This window comes from Schistocerca cancellata, chromosome 11 (assembly GCF_023864275.1).
Source record: "Schistocerca cancellata isolate TAMUIC-IGC-003103 chromosome 11, iqSchCanc2.1, whole genome shotgun sequence".
NCBI lineage: Eukaryota > Metazoa > Arthropoda > Insecta > Orthoptera > Acrididae > Schistocerca > Schistocerca cancellata.
In genome coordinates this window covers 165596455-165621065 of record NC_064636.1, presented here as the reverse complement: position 1 = coordinate 165621065, position 24611 = coordinate 165596455, and the positions used below count along the sequence as shown (strand labels likewise).

The window sequence follows — 24611 nt, the reverse complement described above, 5'->3', positions numbered from 1 at the left end:
TTTTAGATATATTTTTCCCACGTGAAATGTTTCCCTCTATTATATTCATACAATTTATATAAATGTATATCTTAAGAATGTCTATACTTATGCATGTAACTGAATACCTACAAAATAAGTAAATTTATGTATCAAAGCATGTTAAATGTAACTTATCCTACATCTACGTGTAATAACACAACAAGATCTCTGGATGAATAAATAAATGAAATGAAATGAAATTTACAACTATGTGTCGAGTCATGATATTATTTTGCAGGTACATTCAATGATATACGTGGATACTGTCTGCTAATTCTGTTGCAAATAGAACTGGTAGTAATGAAGCAACAAAATTAAAATGCTGTACTTATGCTAAGTCCACAAATTTGGTTGCAAATAGAATTAGTAGTAATGAAGTAAAAAAATTAAAATGCTGTACTTATGCTAAGTTTTACTACATAAACAATGAAAATGTAGTAAACAATAAACTTTTTTCGTTTCACCATTTTGTGGGGAATGTCAGTAAGGAAAACGGTTCATAAAGGTTTTGAAATTCTGTGTCAAGTTCATCGGTAGTCACAAAGTTCGCTCACTCTGAAATACTGCCAAATATATTTTGAGTATTTGCTGTTATGCTGTCTCCAAACAAACACACATTTTCTAATGGAAGACTTGTCTTAACGAGTTAAACTTTTGACATAAGATTACACCCCTTAATAAGTAGGTTATGACAACATTTTGAATTTGGTCAAATTTCTTCTTACCCTCTAAGTCGTTAGATAGGCAACCTGCAACTGGCACAGGTTCAGGGAGCATTTTAGCAACACAGATAAAAATCTGAGCTTCAGATGTTCATCTCTATTGCTAAAATGCTTTCTGAATTGTTATTTCTGGGTCAACTGAACCAAACAATACATATGTCTGCTTCATCCTGTGACATAATGACATTGTGATGCACGATGTCACATGCGCGCAAACAGGAAAGAGTCAGAACACTGACAATTATTAATTTTTTTCCTTTTCTTGCAATCCCTGTAATAAAAGTGAAACACCTAGCAGGGGAGAAGAAAATGAAATGAAACTTCATGGGCTGAGAGAGTATTTGATGTTACTTCAGTGATTACAACAGCTAGCAAAGGAGCAGCTTACTGCAACTCAACAGCGAGCTTATCAGCAAATGCACAAAGAGCTTAGCAGGGGGGGGGGGGGGGGGGGCACACATCATGAACTATAACTATGCTTACCCGATCAGGCAGACATGTGAAAGCAGCTGACATTACTGTATGGGCAATAGCTTGCTTACTCACCATCACTAGTCACAATAAAACTACTCACGTACGAGCGAGCTGCGGGCAACAGTAGTTTATAATAAACTGGACCATTTGACCAATGTATCAGCAGTTAAGTTATGCATTACCTCCTTTCTGACTCGTACGAACAGTCAAAGCATTCAGTAATTTGTTAAAATATTCTTTCTATCTGCGCTATTTCACTTATTTTATGTTATGACAGAATGTTTCCTGGAACTTCCCTTCAAGAATAGTTAAGTTGCTGCTGTAGGTTCCCCCACATATTTTTGCCTGCATAATGTTGCATTGTCAGTAACCTTCAAGCACTAAGCATCAAACCAAGGATTTTTTGTCAGTGTGATCTGTCCCAATATAGAACTACGGCAGCTACACGTCTGGCCTATTCCTTTATACAATACTGCAGTGCCCATGTCGTTCAGAAGTAAGACGCAATGTCATTTTGAACATGTGGGAGCAGGCCCTGTGATGACTACAGCCATTACGGAGTACACAAGATATATTCGCAGTTTTGAATGTCGACAACCGTCCTCTCTATAATGAAACTATGGCAACAAAAATTTGAGCTCGACCAGGTGTCTAACTCGGATTTCCTGCTTACCGTATTTACTCGAATCTAAGCCGCACTTTTTTTCCGGTTTTTGTAATCCAAAAAACCGCCTGCGGCTTAGAATCGAGTGCAAAGCAAGCGGAAGTTCTGAAAAATGTTGGTAGGTGCCGCCACAACTAACTTCTGCCGTCGAATATATGTAGCGCTACACAAGCATGCGTTGTGGGCACAAAGATAAATACTGGCGCCAAAACCTTTTTTTTTCTCCGCCCCGAGTTTCGACCACTGCATTTTCATACATTGTCCAACGAAATAAATACAAATTCCGTATTGTTCATCTTCGAATGTAGCAGAATTTCAATGTACTACGAAAATCCAACTGGCAAGACTGTTAGGGATGTTTTGTCAATATGGCCAACTCTACGTTCCGAGTTTTTTCCTACCCGTGAGAAGAGATGGTTGCTAATAGGAACCTGATGAAATGTGAATCACATGCAGTAGTCTCTTCACCATAAGAATAATACGAAAATAAACATTTTGCCATGTATTCTTTCGTGTTTGCTGCTCTCATTTAAATCCTGTCTGCCTAATAAACTACGAAACTAGAGTGAAACAACAGCAAACGCGGAAGAATATACGTATCGTGTCATGTTTATATTCGTATTATTCTTATGCCTAATAGTGATATAGTCAGAAATGAAGCACGGCAACTGACTAGATTTTAAATGTAAGATGACTAATTTCTGTGCAGAATTTAATGTACTAAAGAAGCGGCCGCAAAGATTTTCAAACGGAGAAAAATTTGCGCCTAACTCTCGTTCAGAACATGTTCTATCATACGCAGTCTATTATTTGGTTCTTGTTGATCATTATCAAAGGAAGCAGCAGTGTAAGTAACAACAAACTGCAGTCTCTTGCCATTGTTTCGCTAATGAGATGCCGTACACACGCACTATCAGAATACGACAAACAATGCATGACACAGTACAGTAATGCATTTTCAGCTTAGAGTGACGTAAACACCTATAACAAAGAAAACGGCACTTATCAGATCAAAGCAAAATAAGCAATCGATTCAAACCAGACGAAGCACGTGAAAAAGGAAGGGTACCCGTATAAATACGGACGGATCGCCTGACGCATAGCAATGGCTACCTGGTAAAGCTTAACTGCTAAGCTTACGACTCGAACCAAACTACTGTAGCTGTATTGTCTTTCATTCGACCTAAATTGAATCTCGTATTACAATGGACCAACTTTGTTTCGATTTAGAGGTGCGGCCTAAAACTTTTCTCTCCCCTTGAATTTCGAGTCTCAAATTTCAGGTGCGGCTTAGATTCGGGAAATATTTTTTTCCTTTATTTCGAGTCTCATTTTTCAGGTGCGGCTTAGATTCGAGTGCGGCTTAGATTCGAGTAAATACGGTATTGTGAGCAGCTGCCTTACCACTAGGGTATCAGAGCACGACTCACAGCCAGAATCAAATTTCCACGTCACCAACTGTGTGTCAGTAACCTGCATTTGTACGTTCATTATGTGTATTCCCATACGGGGGAAAAATTCTAATTGAAAGTTACCTGCCCAGTACCAGCAGATAAATACAATTTTGCAGTGCCTGTGTTGTTCAGAAGAAAGATGCTACATTCCGTCCGACATGCAGACCTAGTCCACAAACAAATGTCTCCTTTGTCCTCCAGTACCACACTGGATATGAACAAGGGAACCACATCCTCCATTACCTATCATCCTCGATTAAACCTCGATTACCTATCATCACGCTCTGAAATGAAGAACATCCTACCCGAGATTCTTCCCACCCCTCCTAAAGTAGCGTTCCGTTGCCCACCCGACTTCCACAACGGCATATTCCATTCCTGTCCCACTCCCAACCGCAATTCCTGGATCATATCCCTGTGGAAGACCCAGTGCAAAACCACAGCTTATGCTACCCCATCAGAGACTGGGCCACATTTGAAAGCAACCATATCATATAGCAGCTCTGCTACGAGCATTGCACAGCTTTTTATATTAGTATGACTAACAACCAGTTGTCCACCAGAATGAATAGCAACTGCCAAACTATGGCCGAGAGCAAAGCGGACCACTCTCTGGCACAACATGCAGCTAAACATAACTCCCATCAGCACAGATTAAAATTGCAGCAGTTGAATATTCTGATAAGCACGATTTTAAATTTCCCTGCCGTGTGCCGAGCATTTTGTGGGTTACCTAGATGAACGCATTTTCAGTCAAAGTGTTAGTCTCTCATTTATGTTTTACTGTTGCAGTATAATTCTGCAGCAGCGGGCTGAAGTAAAATTCTTTGTTAAAGTATCAGTTATTACCAGTCAAAATTACAAAAAATTAACTGAAAACTAAAACAAATTTTCCCAGATTTCTATAAAAAATTCCCAAATTTTCCCAGATTTCCCATGTGTCCCAAGGTGTATACACCCTGATATAACATTTGAATGTTCCCTCGGAGAATTCAAACGCACCTTCACAATTTGTCTGCAGAAGCTTCTGACTGTATTTCAAATGTGGACTTGGGACTATGAACCCATTACGAACCTGAGATTCCACGCATCAATGTAGAAATATACATGTATTTGTTGTGAACAGTTGTCTAATATTTTCTCCTGTCATCACACGATAAACAAATAAATAAATTTGAAAAAAGCAATGGAACGAAGTTCTGGCCATTCAGCATGTGTCAACACAGAATCACTTTGCCGACAATATGATGAAAACTCCAAGAGAAAGATTATTCTCTTTACATGATAAAAGTAAGGGGGGTGGGGTGGGGGTGGGGGGGGGGGTGGAAGGTGTCACTATAGAATTACACTGTATGCCGTTTTGAAGCCAGACTGGCCGGGCCTACTGTCATTTTAAGTAGCCCAAAACATTAGCAGACTACTGTTTACAGTTGCTTCTTCCTCATTATTACTGCAAATTATAGGGCTTCCATGAATAACATAGTGCAGAAAAGCAATTTTGAACATTTTTCTGTTCTTGAATATGTATTTGCTTAGCTAATATGGCCCATTTGGCCTCCTTAATGTAACCTGATTTTGTTGATGCAATTCGAATAACCAAGAACCATGAGATTTGAAAAAGATGCCTTCATGATGCATTTTATTCCACTTTTACTATATTTGTATTGATGGCAAATGAAGCAGGAAATCCAAAACTAATGCTTGTTTGTTTACTGGTAGTGCTTCTTGTTAGTCACATTTTCAACTTTCAACTCATATGCACATTTTTAATATTCGCATTTCGAAAAAGCTTACCTACATGTTCTTTGTTGAACATTTTGCAACAAGGAAAGAAGCCAGGCATGCTATTGTATATTGTGCATGCCAACAAAGTGAATGATTATTGGAATGTCAAATAAATAGAACCTCAGAGAGGCATGCTTCCATGCAGAATAGAGTTCTTGTTTTATTAGATTGTCAGTGCATTAGTTTCACTGTAGTTTGCATGTCTCACATTGAAATCTATAGATGCGTCATTCAGCGCGTGGCCAATAATAGCAATTTACAGGAAAAAAAGGATATAATTTTTTAAAAATCTTCCAGCATTGTGGAATGCTATAAATGTGATAAGGGTCCGGTCTCAAACACATCAAGACCCCATAAAATAGGTATTTTCCTGTAACATGTATAAGTAATTTTTTTTAGCAATGGTTGCCTAACCTGTGTAAGATGTAGGCCTCTCTTTCCAACAGTAGCCTATTTGCATCAGTTCACAGAATATTTCTCCAATATCTCTGTCAGTTTTTCAGGAATAACCAAATACAGCACAATTGGAATGTTCATCTACTTTGATCATCTGCTTGATTTTATTTTGAATTTCATATTGAGGTTTTCAAAGTATATAAGCCTATACCACATTCAGAAGGATGTAGGCTGCAGTAGGTACTGGGAGATGAAGAAGCTTGCACAGGATAGAGTAGCATGGAGAGCTGCGTCAAACCAGTCTCAGGACTGAAGACCACAACAAGAACAACAACAACAACAACAACAACAACAACAACCATGTTTTGTGATATACCAATAGTTAGTTAGTTAGTTTCATGTTCCATGTATCATTTGCATGATAAATTGTAATGCTGTGGAATGAGTCATCATATGTTGACGTCAAGATTTTTTTTTGTAAATATGCCTGCATGGTGATTATTTATTAGTTTTTTTGCTGTTTTGATTATAGACAGACAGATGTTAGTAATTCCTACCCATCAACATTCACCCATTACAGTAACAGATAATCTTTTGTGGAATAGGAGTAGTTATCAAACAGAAACATTTTTTGTTTAGTTTAAAATTTTACTTTGGTGTCTATCAGGCATTTTATATCAATAGGTAAATGATTAAAACTTTTGGTTGCAGCACTGTGAACCTCTCTTTGTGCTACAGACAGCCTTAATATGGCATGATGAATGTAATTTTTTTCTTCTGGTATTGTACTTATGTACCCTATTGTTCCTGTTGAAGTGCAGTGGATTATTTACAACACACTTCATGAGGAAATAACTATACTGTGAAGTGGGTAGATCGCTACTCACATGCCGAGCAGCAGGCAGACATGACAAAAAGAGTGTTCACCTAAGTTTTCAGCCAAAGCCTTCCACAGAAAGGAAGCAAAGCGCGCACACACACACACACACACACATTCATACAACCACACACACAAAACTCATGCACATGACTGCTGTTCTAACCAGAACCTCTCTCTTGAAGTGGGAGGAAATGTGATCAATGAATAATTATCGGTGGGAGGCATTTAGGGCAGCAGATGCTGCCCCAACAATCAGTGTGATTACGTAGCCAAGTGTTGTGTGGGGACGATACCACTGATATGGTGTTGTTCGGATGTATGAGTGTTTGTGATTTGTAAGGCAATGAAGAACACAGGAAAGAAGAGAAAGAATGGACACTGAGTAAGGTAAAGCAAATTTGAAGTCAAATGACTAAAATAAAACCACTACGATAAAGGTAACAGTGCAACCATAATTCATGATACAAACGAAAATATGGCTTGAACGTCTCCACTTATGAATGAAATGTGATTCCTTTAAGCTTTAGGCTATGACTGGATTAATTACTACATCTGTAAACAATGTTAAGTGGCAGTTTTGATGAAACAACTATGTCTCCACACAATCAAACCACCAAAGACAGTCGAACCTGGGCACGGGCACATTAGAGTAATGTAACGGAGGTGTCACAGCAGTGAACAATGGAGGTATAAATGTGGTGAACCTAATGTTTTGGGCTACGTGAGATGTCAGCTTTGAGTTTGTGAAGTAATGACAACTAGCTTCTTTTTTTTTACCTCCACGGACAAATGTGACATACTGAAATGACACATTTAATTTCACTTTGGACAAATAGTTAATGCTATACATTCTTTGTATTTCATTTAAGTTACTCTTTGACTTGAAAGAAACTCTTTGCAGGTGCTTTTATGTAATACTCTTTAAAGTTATTAAAAGTAGTGCATTTGCTTCACGTAGTTCTCACAAATAAATCAGTACATTACAGATACCTAAGAAACTCTTATATTCTCTGTTGAAACATAGAAGTTTTAGAAAATTTAAAGGAAAATTCCTCTTAGCTTCATTGCAAGTACCGATGTTGTTGTAAAGTGGCATCATAAGTAATAGTGTACTGTAAACAGACTTCTGTTTAGACACTTGTAGGTAATTATTTTCTACAAAAAATACTGCTCTAATCAAATAATTATTATTTTGAAGAGAAAAAAGGCTGCTTTCTCAATTATGTTACAAAGATTCTTTTGATCCCCTAATTACATTAATTAAAGCATGTTTATCTCCTGTTGCTAAGTGAGAGATAAACAGTGCCATCTCTTTAATACAACCCGGAAAGTAGCAGTTTCTCCCCCTAAAACCAGTGATTTTCATTTCAATTTACTGGGTTACATTTAATTGGCATTAGCACCAACAGCATTAAGGAGAATAGTGTTGGTTTACTGTTAATAATATAGATCAAAGATAAAGTTTTTATTATTTTTCTAGCCTTTTATTAATGTATATCTAGACTTGTTCCACATCACTGGAGGTTCTTTCACTTGATGACACGTATGGGAAATTCATTTGTACAGGTATTTAAGTGTGAATGCATAATGCTGAATGCGAATGAGAGGTATGACAACATCTACTATACAAACATGAGTAGACACATCTTTACTACATTTTGCTTGAGTAATGTAACATGAGGGCATGCATATTTCAAGAGTCATTTAAGAAAAGCATACAGGTGGGCCAGTGATCTTGCATTACTAATGTTCAATTGATGCCACCACATGAATTGGAAAATTTGTGTACCTGATGTTCAAAGAGTCAAACTACAATGGGAGGGTAGGAAAATCTTCTGCTATTGGTATACATTCTTTGTATGACACATGACCATACTATCAATATTTTTTTACAATTTTGTAAAAACTCTTATCCAATATGGTATACTTCAAATTAACAGTAGGCCTTCAAAACAGTTACTCAAAAATGTAAAACAATGCAAGGAAAAACGTTTCAAATAATAGGGCTCCAGTCTATTGGCAGAAGTCTAAAGTAAAAACTTCATTTGATTCCCGATAATGTGGAATGAACTTCATAATCCATGGCTGAACTACTTCCATATTTAGTTACCAAACATCATACAAGAATACTTACGGTGTCCAAGAAACGACTCAACGAGACATAATATTAGGTAGGGTGTCTGTTGTGTAGACACACAGTGAGGAAATTGATGATGATATGAATTATGGAAAACTTAACAACAGTACCCATAAAGGCACTCACAAGCATTGTCATTTAACATGCAGCACTCAACTCACATTTTAAACACATTGACAGATTACAGTGTGATGTTGAATATGGTACGAAATTAGATGCAGCAATAACAAGTGTTGCACATCTATATAGTATGGAAATGCAGCTAAGGCAGAAAATACAATTACTTAACTAAGTGACATATGTAGTGAGCACTGTGTGTAAATATACCTTGTTGTTTCTCGTTCTTTAAATGGAGCATAAAAGCTGCCAGGGAACCACCTACAAGAGCTGTGATACCCACTGTTTTCCAGGTTACTGGACCACCCTTTCCCTTCTTCCCATCTTCTTTTCCACCTGGAATCTTCGTCGTTGTACTAGTTGAATCGTCCGTAGCGTACATTCTGACACCGGTGCATGTTCTTGTCATCTAAAACAATAAACAGGACACCATTTTTTTTACTGAACTTGCTGTCCCTGATGGACTTAAATACGAAAACGTAAATCACTTGATTCTGTAAAATGTATGTTGCATCTTTTCAGCGGATACTAACCAGACTACTTCTATTTCTGAACAAATAATGTAGTCTCGGCAGAACTTTCGACATTGTTTACACACAATCTGCGCACGCCCAAACTAGTAACGAGAGAGAGGTTACGTACGGGTCATCACTCATATACTACAGAGATACGGCGTTTCTTGTGAACGTATAGCACTCTGGCAGGAGTAGACACTCTCCATGCTATGTATTAAATGTTTTCAGCTATATAACTAATGAATTTATTCGTCACTAAATTTTTCTTTTTTTCAATCGATACAATTTCACACCATCACCACAGTCTTTGTTAGACTGTGCCATCACCTAGTGAGTCATTGCAATGCACCGGCATTGCATTTACAATCTTTGAAGAGAACTTTCTTGTTATCAACCAAATAATTATCGTACATATAAAACTAACATCTTTGGAAATGGCGGTTAATTTCAATCGTAACATTGCGTGGACTCCAAATTTTTTGTGCTCCCACAGTCAGGAAGGGAAAAGATATCTCGTAAGAGTAGTGATTTTTTAGCAAAATTAACGTCATGTTTCCGAATTATGTTCTGTATTGAATTCAACCTTTATCGCGTAAGTAACTCCAAAGCAGCGATGAAGTAAAGGTACGCAGCATTCTGTACTCACGATGGAAGACAATGATGCTCATTATGAACTGTCGGAATTTTGTGGGTTATCGGAAACATGGAGTCCCGAGAACTTAGGCAAGTTATACGAAAAATATATCATGTATTCATGGCAAAATCTCTCACTTAATCATTTGATATCGTAATGTTTGCGTGGCATTGCAGCTTCTATGCTAAAGGCTTTTTGGCGGAACCTCGAGATGAAAAATACAGAAGATTTTGAAAAGAGAAGGGAAGATAAAATACCCTTTATGATTCTCAGCCGAGAAGTGATTGACATGGTATTTTGTATTGGCAGGCGACTTAATCAAACAACAGAAGCCCAATTTATAACCATAGAGATCTTGGATAGGTTTGTATTGAGTTTTTTGACCTACTGTATTCGTACAGTACTGATTCGAAATTCTGCAATTTGTGATATTAAATGTGGAGGGTTGCCTTTTAATGAAAACAGAAAGGATGAAGGAAACCACAAATGATTCTACATATTTATTTATGTATTGGCCCTCAACATATTGTCTCTACGTGGATTCAGTTGGATAAGTCATTTTTTTGCAATGAGAATGATATCACAGGAACATGTTTCAAGTAGGAATATTGATAATAGGCCTTATAAACTGTTTTTTTTTTTTTTTTTTTGCAGGAGGCTTACAATTTCCTAATTCAACCAAAACTTGTGTCCAGTATACAGATAGCAACAGCATGACTGATACTGTATGCACAAACTAAGTAGACACTCAGCATGGTGGCTGGTGGGAGCAATGGTAAAGGCATTTCCCATTTATGGTGAATCCTATCAGACACTGTGGCAAGTGTCAACTTAGTTTTTTTTCACAATACATTCTCACTAGATACAGATTAGCATTACAGTGTATGTAGGAGAATGATGTGGTAATGAAACACCATACACATTCTGTATTATTAATTGTACAGAAAGTAACTAACACAATACTTGAGGATAATACAGTTGCACAGTTCTTCTTCTTCTTCTTCTTCTTCTCTCTCTCTCTCTCTCTCTCTCTCTCTCTCTCTCTCCCTCTCTCCCTCTCTCCCTCTCTCCCTCTCTCCCTCTCTCCCTCTCTCTCTCTTTTCCCATTCCATACAATTATTTTCTTAAAAGTTCCATTTTAAGAGTTCTTTTAGATCTTGTAATTCTTTGCCTTCTTTATGTGGTAATTTTGTTAGAAAGTTTGTTCCAGGCTAGTAGACGTCAGTTTTATCTACATTTTGTTCACATATTCTCAGTCTATAGTTCCAGCTTTTACCTTGGATCATATTACGTTATTTGGGGACTATGTCATTTTTACATGGTAGTGGTTTGCAGTGTCTGTAATTTTATTTGTGAATGATGCTTTCTCTATGTAAGTAAGAACAAAAATAATAAAGGAAGAATTTGAGCTTCTTAAAAATGGCATGCATGAGCTCTTGGAGTTTGTATTTTGTGTGGTCTCTGTAGTGCCTTTTTGTGGATGATAAAGCAGTTTCTAATGATAGACAAGTTTCCTGAAAAAATAACACTGTATCTCAACAGCAATTTCACATGTGCTCAGTGCACATTTTTTGTTATCTGCTACACCCAGTAATAATCTCCATACAGTAGCAAATAGTACTCATTTTTTTGTTTGTGAAATTTAAATTATTGTCTCACATTCATATTTTTCTAAATCCACAATCAAAGAAACCCTGTGGCATTTACAGTTCCTAGATGTTAAATGAACATAGTTATGGCAGGGACTGAAGAGTGTTTCTTTTGTGCAAATCTGTAGAAGCCTGCTTTTATCATGAGACTTGTCGGAGAATCACTGTGTGATGTTGATGCAGATTTTTGTTTCATTTGCCTGTCCTACAGTCTTCTCCTTGTTTGATTTATTGGTGTCATGAATATGTTACACATAAACATGTGTAATATATTTTTGGACCTGAACAAGTTGTTGTACATCTATATGAATAGATGGAATAAGACATAGCTTAGAACCGTAACTTGACGTCTGCCATATTTAACATTATACACTGTATATGTGTTTCTATCTTGATAGATGACTTATCTTAGAAAACTGATTGAAGAAAGACAAACTTACATTTATAGTATTTGTAGATTTACAAAACATCTTTGAACATGTTGACTGGTATACATTCTTTGAAATTCTGAAAGTGACAGGCATAAAATACAATGAAGAAAAGTGTATCTGCAACTTGTACAGAAATTAGATTGCAGTTATAATAATTGCCTGACAAAAGAAAGAAACAGTTGTTGAGGAGCGAGTAAGGGAGTCAGGCAAGGTTATAGTGTATCCACCATGTTGTTCAATTCATACATTCAGCAAGTAATAAAGGAAACCGAAGAGAAAGTTGGAAAGGGAATTTAATTTCAGCAAGGAGAAACAATGTTTTTAAGTTTTGCTAACAACATTTTAATGCTGTCAAATATGACACAGGATTTGGTAGAGCAGTTTAATGGAAGGCATAGCGTCAATTTCAGGTAAGACAGATAGCAGATTTCAATTCATTGGCAGAATAGTGAAAAAACACAATCAGTCTACAAAGGAGACTGTTTACAAATTACTTGTGTGCCCCATCTTAGAATACTGTGTTACTGAAATCCGTGGGACCTATATAAAATGGGACTAATATGGGATATTGAACATGTACAAAGAAATAAGCTAGTTAGTTTTATGTTGCATGCATCATTTGCACAGTAAATTGTAATGATGTGGACCAAGTCATATTACAATCACATTGCAAATTAATTTATAAGTATGGCTACAGGTTGAATATTTATAAGTTTATTATTATTTTTATTAAATATACTGGTGTGAGTTAGTAATTCCTATCCACACCTCTTACCCATTACAATAATAGAAATTCTTCTATGGACTTGGAGGAGTTGTCAAGGAGAAACTATTTCAGTTTATTTTCAAATTTTACTTTGCTGTCTGTAAGACATTTTACGTCACTGAGTAAATTATCCAGAATTTTAGTTGAGGCATTGCGCACCTCTTTTTGTGCTAAAGCCAACCTTTGTTGTTGTTGTTGTGGTCTTCAGTTCTGAGACTGGTTTGATGCAGCTCTCCATGCTACTCTATCCTGTGCAAGCTTCTTCATCTCCCAGTACCTACTGCAACCTACATCCTTCTGAATCTGCTTAGTGTATTCATCTCTTGGTCTCCCCCTATATTTTTTCCCTCCACGCTGCCCTCCAATACTAAACTGGTGATCCCTTGATGCCTCAGAACATGTCCTACCAACCGATCCCTTCTTCTGGTCAAGTTGTGCCACAAACTTCTCTTCTCCCCAATCCTATTCAATACTTCCTCATTAGTTATGTGATCCACCCATCTAATCTTCAGCATTCTTCTGTAGCACCACATTTCAAAAGCTTCTATTCTCTTCTTGTCCAAACTATTTACCGTCCATGTTTCACTTCCATACATGGCTACACTCCATACAAATACTTTCAGAAATAACTTCCTGACACTTAAATCTATACTCGATGTTAACAAATTTCTCTTCTTCAGAAACGCTTTCCTTGCCATTGCCAGTCTACATTTTATATCCTCTCTACTTCGTCCATCATCAGTTATTTTGTTCCCCAAATAGCAAAACTCCTTTACTACTTTAAGTGTCTCATTTCCTAATCCAATACCCTCAGCATCACCCGACTTAATTTGACTACATTCCATTATCCTCGTTTTGCTTTTGTTGATGTTCATCTTATATCCTCCCTTCAAGACACCATCCATTCCGTTCAACTGCTCTTCCAAGTCCTTTGCTGTCTCTGATAGAATTACAATGTCATCGGTGAACCTCAAAGTTTTTATTTCTTCTCCATGGATTTTAATACCTACTCCAAATTTTTCTTTTGTTTCCTTTACTGCTTGCTCAATATAGAGATTGAATAACATCGGGGAGAGGCTACAACCCTGTCTTACTCCCTTCCCAACCACTGCTTCCCTTTCATGTCCCTCAACTCTTATAACTGCCATCTGGTTTCTGTACAAGTTGTAAATAGCCTTTCGCTCCCTGTATTTAACCCTGCCACCTTTAGAATTTGAAAGAGAGTATTCCAATCAACATTGTCAAAAGCTTTCTCTAAGTCTACAAATGCTAGAAACGTAGGTTTGCCTTTCCTTAATCTTTCTTCTAAGATAAGTCGTAAGGTCAGTATTGCCTCACGTGTTCCAGTATTTCTACGGAATCCAAACTGATCTTCCCTGAGGTCGGCTTCTACTAGTTTTTCCATTCGTATGTAAAGAATTCGTGTTAGTACTTTGCAGCTGTGGCTTATTAAACTGATTGTTCGGTAATTTTCACATCTGTCAACACCTGCTTTCTTTGGGATTGGAATTACTATATTATTCTTGAAGTCTGAGGGTATTTCGCCTGTTTCATACATCTTGCTCACCAGATGGTAGAGTTTTGTCAGGACTGGCTCTCCCAGGCCGTCAGTAGTTCCAATGGAATGTTGCCTTTATGTGGAGTAAAAACTTTTTAAAACAGATTACATAAATATTCCTTTATTTACAACAACCAGTTTCACCAAACTTTGCTGTCATCTTCAGGTTTTCAAAACTTTTATCAAAAAAACATGTTCATTTTGAGTTGGAACCTCACACCAAGTGTTATGCATTATACACCATCCAAGGTGGATGTACAATGATTACAACATGTCCACTTAATTAAACAGATGTGCTACTATGCAATATGTTGTGTACTGTGATTATGTAACAATCATCTTGTGTGTGTAAAATATATGGACATGGCCATGTGCATGGGGTGGCTTTTGATTTTAAATGTTTTACTTGTGACAAACGTTTGTATAATGTCCTGTATTTTATCCACCAACATGACAGCTTGGTGTGAGGTCGGAAGAGGTCCTTCTTCTGCAGTCACAGTTGCGGAAGTTATATAAGTTACATAATGTCTTTTGCAACTGTAATAAAAGTGATCTTTATTAGACTCACAAAAGATGGTTTTTTAACCGAAAAACTTGCAATAAATTTTCAAGAAATGTGTGTAATAATAAAGGGATGGCTCAATATCTTTTCTACTCTGTACAGCCATAGATTCAAAAGATAAACAAATAAATTGCTCAAACACTAAAAGGGAGCACAGATTTCACCCATCTACGAGAAGGGTAGCGGAAGTGATCAACATAAGTACCACCAAACATCTTTGACATCCAGTTGTTGTAGAAGCTTAGGACACATTTTGAGCTCATTGAGGTATCTAGAATAGGATTATCACCTCCATGCAGACGAGCAAGGATTCTGAAAGTGATGATCAAGTGAAATCCCACTCTGCATTGAAGGCAATTGATATTGACTTGGCTGGACAGTTTAACAAGCAACAATTAATTGAAGGTCCAAATGTGTTTCGAGGACTCCGCCCGAACTTCACATGTGATGTACAGGCTCCGTTTGGAGGTAGTACATGGCTCACACTTGCTGTAGTGTGGGGAAATCATTGTGATTATGGTGGCCTTGAAGCATTTCCAGATGCTAATATTTTATGATGGAAAACATGGAGTATAGCTGAGACAACAGGACTCTTAGCTAAAGTTCCATATGGTACACTTGTTCCAAGTATGCCATTTGTGTTGAGTACTAGAAGAAAGAAGAAATTAAATGCAGACGAATATCTCTTTATATGGGCTAAAGTTGGCCACCATTGCCACAAGAGGTACTATTTTTTGTGTCCCTATGATTTTTATGATCTTTCTAACAAATGATTTGAAAAAAATGGACTATCCATTACCTGTCTAAGTATATCTGTTGAAATGGTTTCACTGGATGATTTTTTTTGTCTGTTTTCTGCTGATTTTATGAAAAATTCATTAAATGGAACAGCCATGATTTTAATTTTGTATCTTTTATCTCAATGCTACTGCCCTCAGGGAGTTCAATATTGTAGTATCTACAGTTCTTTATTACAACAAGCAAATGCACAAGAAGTACAACAGTAGTGACAGAGCATCAGAACTACACAGGCTTGCGCAAACATTAACCGAAGAATAGTTGTATAGGATGAGTCCAATAACATGGAGTGTTCCAGAATGAGATTTTCACTCTGCAGCAGAGTGTGCGCTGATATGAAACTTCCTGGCAGATTAAAACTGTGTGCCCGACTGAGACTCGAACTCGGGACCTTTGCCTTTCGCGGGCAAGTGCTCTACCAACAGAAGCACGACTCACACCCGGTCCTCACAGCTTTACTTCTGCCAGTATCTCGTCTCCTACCTTCCAAAGGTCCCGAGTTCGAGTCTTGGTCGGGCACACAGTTTTAATCTGCCAGGAAGTTTCATATCAGCGCACACTCTACTGCAGAGTGAAAATCTCATTCTGGAAACATCCCCCAGGATGTGGCTAAGCCATGTCTCCGCAATATCCTTTCTTTCAGGAATGCTAGTTCTGCAAGGTTTTTTGGAGAGCTTCTGTAAAGTTTGGAAGGTAGGAGGTGATATACTGGCAGAAGTAAAGCTGTGAGTACCAGGCGTGAGTCGCGCTTCGGTAGCTCAGATGGTAGAGCACTTGCCCGCGAAAAGCAAAGGTCCCGAGTTCGAGTCTCGGTGGGGCACACAGTTTTAATCTTCCAGGAAGTTTCAACATGGAGTGTTCATCGTACAAAATCACAGGACAGATGCAGTTGGTAATCGGAACCTTCACTGAGTGTGGCTGCTTTGGCAGTGTGCCACTGGGACCACTCAGCCAGCTGTGGCACTGGCAGTGGACAAAGCAGGCACTCTCGTCTCGACCTGTTGCCACCGGCGCAGAATCGAATTCTGCGCCATTGGTTGTGGCGTACGTGAGCGTGATGCCACATCCCCCCTCCTACGGTGAGCTGGTGGTGTCGTCATCACGGGGTCAGTCAATCAGCTGTCTCTGGCCCCGAGGGGTGTAAGGACGGAAGTGACCAGACGACGGTGAGCCGTGTGTCGGAAGGAACCTGCACGGGACGGTGGTGCGGAAGCCCTGCCGTCGGCAGTGAGGTGTGGCACCAGTGATGTCCGGGTTGGGGCCACCGGATGCCCCTGCGGAAGGGGAGTGTCTGGGCAGCCACCGTCAGCCACTGTCACTGGCAATCGTCCGGGCCACTGGTGGAAGGTACTAGCAAGGGCAGGGTTGCCTGGGGAGTATCTTGAAGTGCACGAATGCATCTCGGGCTGTGGTGGATGAGAGAGCAGGTGCAACAGAGTCTGTGGCTCTTGGCTGTGGCTGCGGGTCAGTACTTAGGTGCTGAGAAACAGAGGCAATGCTAAATCGGTAGACGAGTTCACCGACAATTTTTTTAAACTGTGTCTTGAAGGTGCACACCATACTCTCATACTCTCCATTCACCTGTGAGTGAAATAATGTGAACATTAGTTGGGGAATACCACTGTGGGCCCTGAAATCAGGAAACAATGCCAGAGCGAACTGTGGGCCATTATCAGAGATGATCGTCTGGGGCAACTGTAATTGTGGAGACCTTGGTGAGAGATCACACAGTCCCTTCCATCTTGTTGAAGAGCACGTGTGTGACATGCGGATAATTTGACAGTGCACCAATCACCACACATCACGTAGTATTACAGAAGGGGTTCACGAAGTTGACGTAGACACAATCCCGCGGTCCACTCGGTGTGGTCCGTGGAGCAAAATTTCGTGGCCGTGCTGCCTGCTGACCGGTGCACTGTCGGTACTCGTGGACAATCGCCAGTCCGTGCTAGCCATTAGATAAAATACCGTGTGAGGACCTGCTTGTGGGTCACACCATAGTGGCTACAGTGTAGGAGAGCAAGGTTGCAAGCCCACGGAGCCAGAGGAATGATGATGCAGGGGTCATCCGAGTCGGTGTGAAGGAAGAGTGAGCTGTTGACTATTGCCAGCCGATGATGGGGGAGGAAATAATTGCGAAGCAGACCAGAGTGCTTCCTGCGCAGTTGCTCAGACCGACTATTGCACACAAAAAGAACTGCCTGTCAGAACACGGGATCTTTCTGGGTGACCTGTACTGTGCAATGATCTCTTACCAGAAGTCTACCCTTTGTGTGCTACAAGTAATCATCACTATGAAACAGGGGACAGAAGCAAAGACTCGTGTGAAGTTATTCTAGGAGCACCCTTGACATACAACCTTGAGCAATTGGTTAGAAACCCAAGTTGAGATGGGAACATATTAGATATCTTGGCTACAAACAGACCTGATCTTTTTGAGGGGGTTAATCTAGAAGAAGGTATTAATGACCATAATGTCATTGTGGCTTCTATGTCAGTGGAAGTTTCAAAAAGACCAAAGGAACAGCGTAGAGTTTTCTTGTTTGGGAAAGCAAATAAAAGTGTAATTAATGAATATCTTCATAGTCACTCCAAGCATTCACTGCCGGACATAAAGATAATGAGCATCTTTGGTCGGAATTTAAAGGTATTGTGCACCACGTGCTAGAGAAATATGTGCCTAGCAAAAATATAGGGGAGGGAAAGGATCTACCTTGATTCAACAAACATATTAGGAAGTTGCTGAGAAAGCAGAGAATTTTGCACAGTTGTTTTAAATGTAGTCACTGCCCCACTGACAAACAGAAATTATGCAAAATGAATGCACCTGCAAAAGGTCAATGAGATATTCTTTTAACGAATTTTAAAGCAATATTTTATCTGCAGATTCTAAAAATAATCCCAAAAAAATTTGGTCCTATGTAAAATCTATGAATGCTACAAATAATACCTCCTCTTGCTGACAGTACGGGTAATATAGTGGATGATGATAAACAGAAGGCCAAAATTCTAAACCCAGCTTTCAAAAACTTTACGATAGAGGACTGTCAATTATCGAACAAATGAAAGGATGACTGACATTGTGTTTAGTGCATCTGGGATTGTAAAACAGTTAAGATCCTTAGACACCAGGAAGGCATCTGGCCCAGACGGTATCCCCGTAAGATTTTATGTTGACTATGCTACAAATATAGCACCATTCTTATCCATCATCTATCAGACATCATTGGAACAGCAGGAAGTTCCACAGGGCTGGAAGAAGGCCCAGGTCATAGCAATCTATAAAAAGGCTAGATAATCGGATGCACATCATTACTGGCTGATTCACTGACATCGATTTGTTGTAGAATTGTGGAACATATTTTGTGTTCAGACATAATGACCTTTCTAGATTCTGAGAAGCTCGTCTGCAGAAACCAGCACCGTTTTAGGAAGCAGTGGTCATGCGAGACACAGCTGGCCCTCTTTTTGCATGATATACAACAGGCTCTAGGTACTGGCTCCCAAGTTGATGCCATATTCCTCGACTTTCAAAATGTGTTCGACTCAGTTCCACACTGTCACTTGCTCTAAAAAGTGTGCGCTTATGGTCTATCTGATGACATATGTGGTTGAATAGGAAGTTTTCTAACAGACAGCGAGCAGTATGTCGTCCTGAATGGGGAGACTTCAACAGAAACAAGTTTAACATCAGGTGTACCCCAGGGCAGCGTAATAGGTCCGCTGCTTGTTATGATTTACGTAAACGATCTGGTTGATGGTACTGACAGTGGCTGATGATGTTGTAGTCTACAGGAAAGTAGTATCTTACGAAAGTTGTGAACAAATCAATGAGGATTTGCAGAAAATAAATGCATGGGGTAATGTCTGGCAGTTATCTTTCAATATTAGTAAGTGTAACCTACTGCTTATAACAAGGGAAAAATCCGCATTAATGTACAAGTACAAAATAAATGCCCAGTCTTTGGAAGCAGTAACATCCATTAAGTATCTGGGTGTGACTATTCAAAATGATCTCAAATGGAACAATCAGATTACACAAGTAACGGGTAAGGCAAACTCTAGATTGCAGTTTACTGGTAGAGTCCTGAAGCGATGCAGTCCTTCAACAAAGGAAATTATTTACAATATTTTAGTTTGTCCAGTCTCAGAGTATTGTTTGTCTGTATGGGACCCTTACCAGTTGGGTCGGATTCAAGAGATTTAGAAGGTCCAAAGAAGAGCGGCAAGATTTGTGACTGGTACATTTAGTCATCACGAGAGTATTACAAATCTCATAGAAAGTTTGAAGTGGGACACACTTGCTGATAGATGATGCACTAAACGGAAGGGGCTGCTCACTAAATTCCAAAATCTTATCTTCGCTGAGGTTGTAGAGCATGTATTATTACCACCAACTTTCAAATCGTGCAATGATCACCATTCAAAGATAAGGGAAATTAGAGGTCGTACTGTGGCGTCCAGACAGTTGTTTCTCCCTCGGGTGATCTGTAAGTGGAACAAAGGGGGAGGGGGGGGGGGGGGGAATATGACTTTGGCACGAATAGCACCCTTCGCCACACACCGCTTGGTGGCTAGTGGAGTATATATGTAGATGTAGACTACTTCACGTCTGTCAAAAGCTGGGTAGAATCCCGCGAATGAGTGCCACAGTACATCTGCATTACCGTGCTGCCTTGTTAACCTACGAGGGTAATTCAGAGAGTAAAAGAACGTTTTGCTTTGACACATGACGGCATTCCCCCACCATCACCAATGACCAATCATTGACCTCGGTACTCATCTGCTTCAGTTTGGTGGCAGCTATGTTTCAATACAATTGCTTACTGCTTAGCTATCAAACTTTAAAATGTATGACAAAATTGATGATCCCCCCAAGTGTGAGATGTGTAGTGTTATCCATTTTTTAAATGCACAAAAAGTCCAGCCCATCAATATTTAGAGTCAGATAACTGAGGTTTACAGTTATGTGATGAACAAAGTGTCGGTTCAGAAGTGATGTATCATGTTAAATGGCGGACAGGAAAACGTTCTCGATGAAGATCTGTTGGGCCTGTTGTCAGTGGTGATTGACGGACTCAGAGCAAGGAATCCTGGGATATGTGCATTTCACAGTTAGTGGGCTGCACTCATTCTTTCCAAACATTTCAAGAACTGTGTTGTACGAGTTTGTTACTGCAGATCTGGGCTCTTGTCTCTATCCCACTGCAGCCACCTGATGCCCGAATGTGATGTACTGTACAGTGTGGTGAGCAAGAGCTTCTCGAAATACTGTTTTGACACTGGGAATACGCTTTGTTCATTGTGTCAGTGTGCGTGGTTTCTAATGTGAAGCTGGTACCAGAGATCTCTTCGCTGTGAACATTTTTATGTTGTGATTTACAAATGAATTGTAAATGAATGAAACATATTAGTATTTCATAAAAGAAGCAGAGTAGTTCTATTTAATTATTAACTTTACTGTTGTGTGTTAACTTCTTTTACCATTAAAGCTGGCACTGTCAAATTTAAGTGCATTTGCAGTTAACCCACTATTCTTTTAGTGATTAGGGTGATTAAATTGTAAGACAAAAATCATTAACTTCATTTCGTAGCAACTCATCATGTGCTTATGTTCATTCATTTTGATTTTGAGGCATATATATAGCTGTGGAATGCCAATATGAGAATATTGTTAAAATAATATTAAATATATATGTGCGTGAGGTGGGTATATTACGTATCCGTATTAAATGCTATTTTTCTCATAGGATAATATGTTTCCTCAAACAATATTTCAAAACACATTGGACAGATGTGTCCATCTCCCCACTGCTCTTCCCTCACTCAATATCTCACGAATAGGAGGTCTCCAGTTGTTGCTCCAGTATAAAGTGCTTCACGCTCGGGCATTAGGCAACTGCAGTGGGGCAGGGTGAATGACAAATGACCGGTGTGCGTGAAAGTTTAAAAGCTGTACTTTCAGAGCACCATACCTGCCTCCTGTCAGAATTATGGTCCAAATTTTCATGTGAGATCAGTATCTGGGGCTTATATCTTGCAAGTGTGCGTTTTTCTTATTAAAATATGATGTCAGGTTGGTGCTGTTTCCTTATAGGAAAACAAACTGAGTGACAGTTAGGAAGTTATGTTGTGAAAAATGAGTCGGTATTCTGTTATGAGCCATTTTCACAATAATTCTCCAAAAATCTTTAAGCTGGGAATATTCATCACAGCCTCACATTACATTTATTCACCTATGAAATTCGCTATAGACAAGCCTTTTGAGTTTGAGAGTAACAGAAAGATTCACAAGTGTGACACTAGAAGGAAAAATGATCTGCATTGCCCCTTAATAAATCTGGTTCTGGCACAGAAAGGGGTGAAATACTCAGCCATAAAACTGTTTGACAGCCTACCCATGGAAATAAAACGTACATAGATTGAAGATAGATTTTCTTAACAGCACCTTCCACTCCATGGAGGAATCCTTGGGGCAGGGGAGGGGGGAAGGAGGTGTAAGTGCCCAGCATGTAGTCATATAAACAATTTTTTCATATATGCTCTTTGTTTGTTCTGTTGTCACATTCAGCATCATAATATTCCTTAGGAATATGATCTGAGGAACAAGATGGCAACTAAGATATGAAATAGATCTGTAGTTGAATTGATATGCTTATCTCTATTTTCATTGTTCTATACCAGTACCAAATTTTTATGTCTGTCTGAGAATATTACTTAAGAATTAAATTTTCACTATGCAGTGGAGTGTGCACTGGTATGAAACTTCCTGGCAGATTAAATCTGTGTGCCAGACTGAGATTCGAACTTCGGACATTTACCTTTTACAGGCAAGTGCTCTACCACTGAGCTACCCAAGCACAACTCATGACCCCTCCTCACAGTTTTAATTCGCCAGTACCTCGTATCCTACCTTCAAAACTTCACAGAATCTCATCTGCGAACGTTACAGAACTAGCACTCCTTGAAGAAAGGTTACTGCGGAGCATGGCTTAGCCACAGCCTGGGGGATGTTTCCAGAAGATTTGCAGAAGAGCTTCTGTGATGTTTGGAAGGTAGGAGATGAGGTACTGGCAGAATTGATACTGAAAGGATAGGTTGTGAGTCGTGCTTGGGTAGCTCAGTTGGTAGAGCACCTGCCCGCAAAAGCCAAAGGTCCCGAGTTCGAGTCTCAGTCCAGCACACAGTTTTAATCTGCCAGGAAGTTTCAATATTACTTGAGTCATTGACTGAGCCTTTGGTGGGTCTATTACGTCAACAAGATTTTCATATTCTGCTAGAAACACAATTGTGCCCAGAAGAATTGTCATGCTTTAGTAATAAAATAATTAATTTTTAATTGCCATAGAAGTTTTATTGTCTTTTTTTTTCTTTCGATCTGAATTTTGTTGATATTTTTGATGCTTTCCATATGAAATTCAAAGGGGTGAAGTAACGAGAGAAAATTTTGAAGGGCTCAAGATATAAGGTGAAAAAATCCACATCTCGCATTTGCCGATGACGTGGACTAGTTTCCAGATCTACAGAAGAACTGATGTGGATAGCTGACAGCATGGAGGTGGTAGCAAACAATATCAGTCTCCTTGTGAATAAACTGAAAACTGAGTATCTGATGAAGAGCAGGACTCATGGTTATTCAAGAGACTCACTCTAGCTGGTAGCAGTTGCGACTAATTTTAAATATATGGGAGAAATCTTTACACAAGACACATCACGTGAGGCAGAAATAAGTGCGAGGATCCGAGCTGCAAACTGATTGTATGTCAGCCTGAATCAGCTTTTTAAGCTGCACAGTCTCAATGAATTTCAAACTCCAGCTGTACGAAGCACTGATCCAACGTGTTGGGTGGTATGGCTGCATAATTTGGAGTGCCCAGAAAAAAGACTTAATCATCTTCTCATTTTCAAGCAGAAAGCCTTAAGATCTGGTACAAGACAAGATCAGTGGGGAATGGAAGATCTTGCATAACTGGGAGTTGTGCTAGAGCTATAACAGACCGAATATTGTAAGCCTGATGAGAACCAAACAGTTCATATGGGCAGAGCATGTCACTCAGACAGATAAACACATATGGCCTTTGAAATCCCTTTCTTTTATTCCCCACTAGAGACACAAAAGAAAAAAATGGAGGAAAGGAACCTTTGAGGACTTTCTGCAGTTAGGAATATATGGTGATTGATGACAGAAAGCAGGGAATACCATCCGATGGCAGAAAAGCTCGGTAGTTACGCTTGGCCCTCTATACACGATTGCATAGAGTAAAATAAGGGAAGTGCCTGATGGAATAAATGTTATAATAATATAATTCACCGGTACTTAGTTGCATTTTACCATGTGCAATATATGCTGCTGCTGTGTGAAACTAATCAATGAAATCAGTTGCTTTTATTCCTGCTCAATACTCATAGCCACACTTTACCGCACAAATACGAGATACAATAAATGACAGAATGCACTTAGTTCACTTGACTGTGTAGCACTAGTCTGCACATTGGAACTCAGTTTGTAGCAAAGTGTCGTCAACAGCACAAGCACCAATAAACCCAGCAGGGTGTTCGAGAGAATGTATTCGGCAAATTGCAATGATAAATAGCCCAGATTTATTATCGTGAGAGTGCTGATTCTGCTTCAGTGGCCTTCCTTAACCCAGGGTATGAGGTGATTGGATACACTCACATAGCAAAAAGTGGTTTGTTGTATTTACACTCTTTATTGACAATAACTACATACACAAAAATTATGTGTGGCTGACAACTACACACTTAATAATGACAAGGTTAGGGAAACAGTACAACACAGCTATTAACTGTCCAAGTACAGAGCCCTATCACTGAATGCTGAATGCACATTGGCATGGAGTTGGTATAACAGGAGAACATTTGTGTGTAGTGGACAAGATGCAAATGGATGAGGCACCACTGGCAGCAGCCCGACTCGTTCATATTTGCCAGCTGCAGGCAACGTCGGCACGCTCACTTCGCCCAGTCGTCACTGGCTCTGCGGTGACGGATTACGTGGGCACACTACCACAACCCTCACCTCTTCTG

General features: G+C 39.2%; 2 protein-coding genes across 2 annotated transcripts in view; one reads left to right on the top strand and one right to left on the bottom strand.

Annotated features, from left to right (window-relative positions):
* Positions 1 to 9495, bottom strand: part of LOC126108438 (protein SCO1 homolog, mitochondrial) — a 55723-nt gene extending 46228 nt beyond the window's left edge. Inside the window, exons 1-2 of the mRNA XM_049913654.1 lie at positions 9184 to 9495; positions 8861 to 9059 (exon numbers count right to left, since the gene is read on the bottom strand). Of these exons, the coding sequence (XP_049769611.1) occupies positions 8861 to 9059; positions 9184 to 9237 (253 nt within the window). The 5' untranslated portion in view covers positions 9238 to 9495. The remainder of the gene's footprint in view (positions 1 to 8860; positions 9060 to 9183) is intronic.
* A 317-nt stretch (positions 9496 to 9812) lies between these two features.
* Positions 9813 to 24611, top strand: part of LOC126108402 (uncharacterized) — a 142630-nt gene continuing 127831 nt past the window's right edge. The window contains exons 1-2 of the mRNA XM_049913612.1: positions 9813 to 9888; positions 9976 to 10162. Of these exons, the coding sequence (XP_049769569.1) occupies positions 9813 to 9888; positions 9976 to 10162 (263 nt within the window). The remainder of the gene's footprint in view (positions 9889 to 9975; positions 10163 to 24611) is intronic.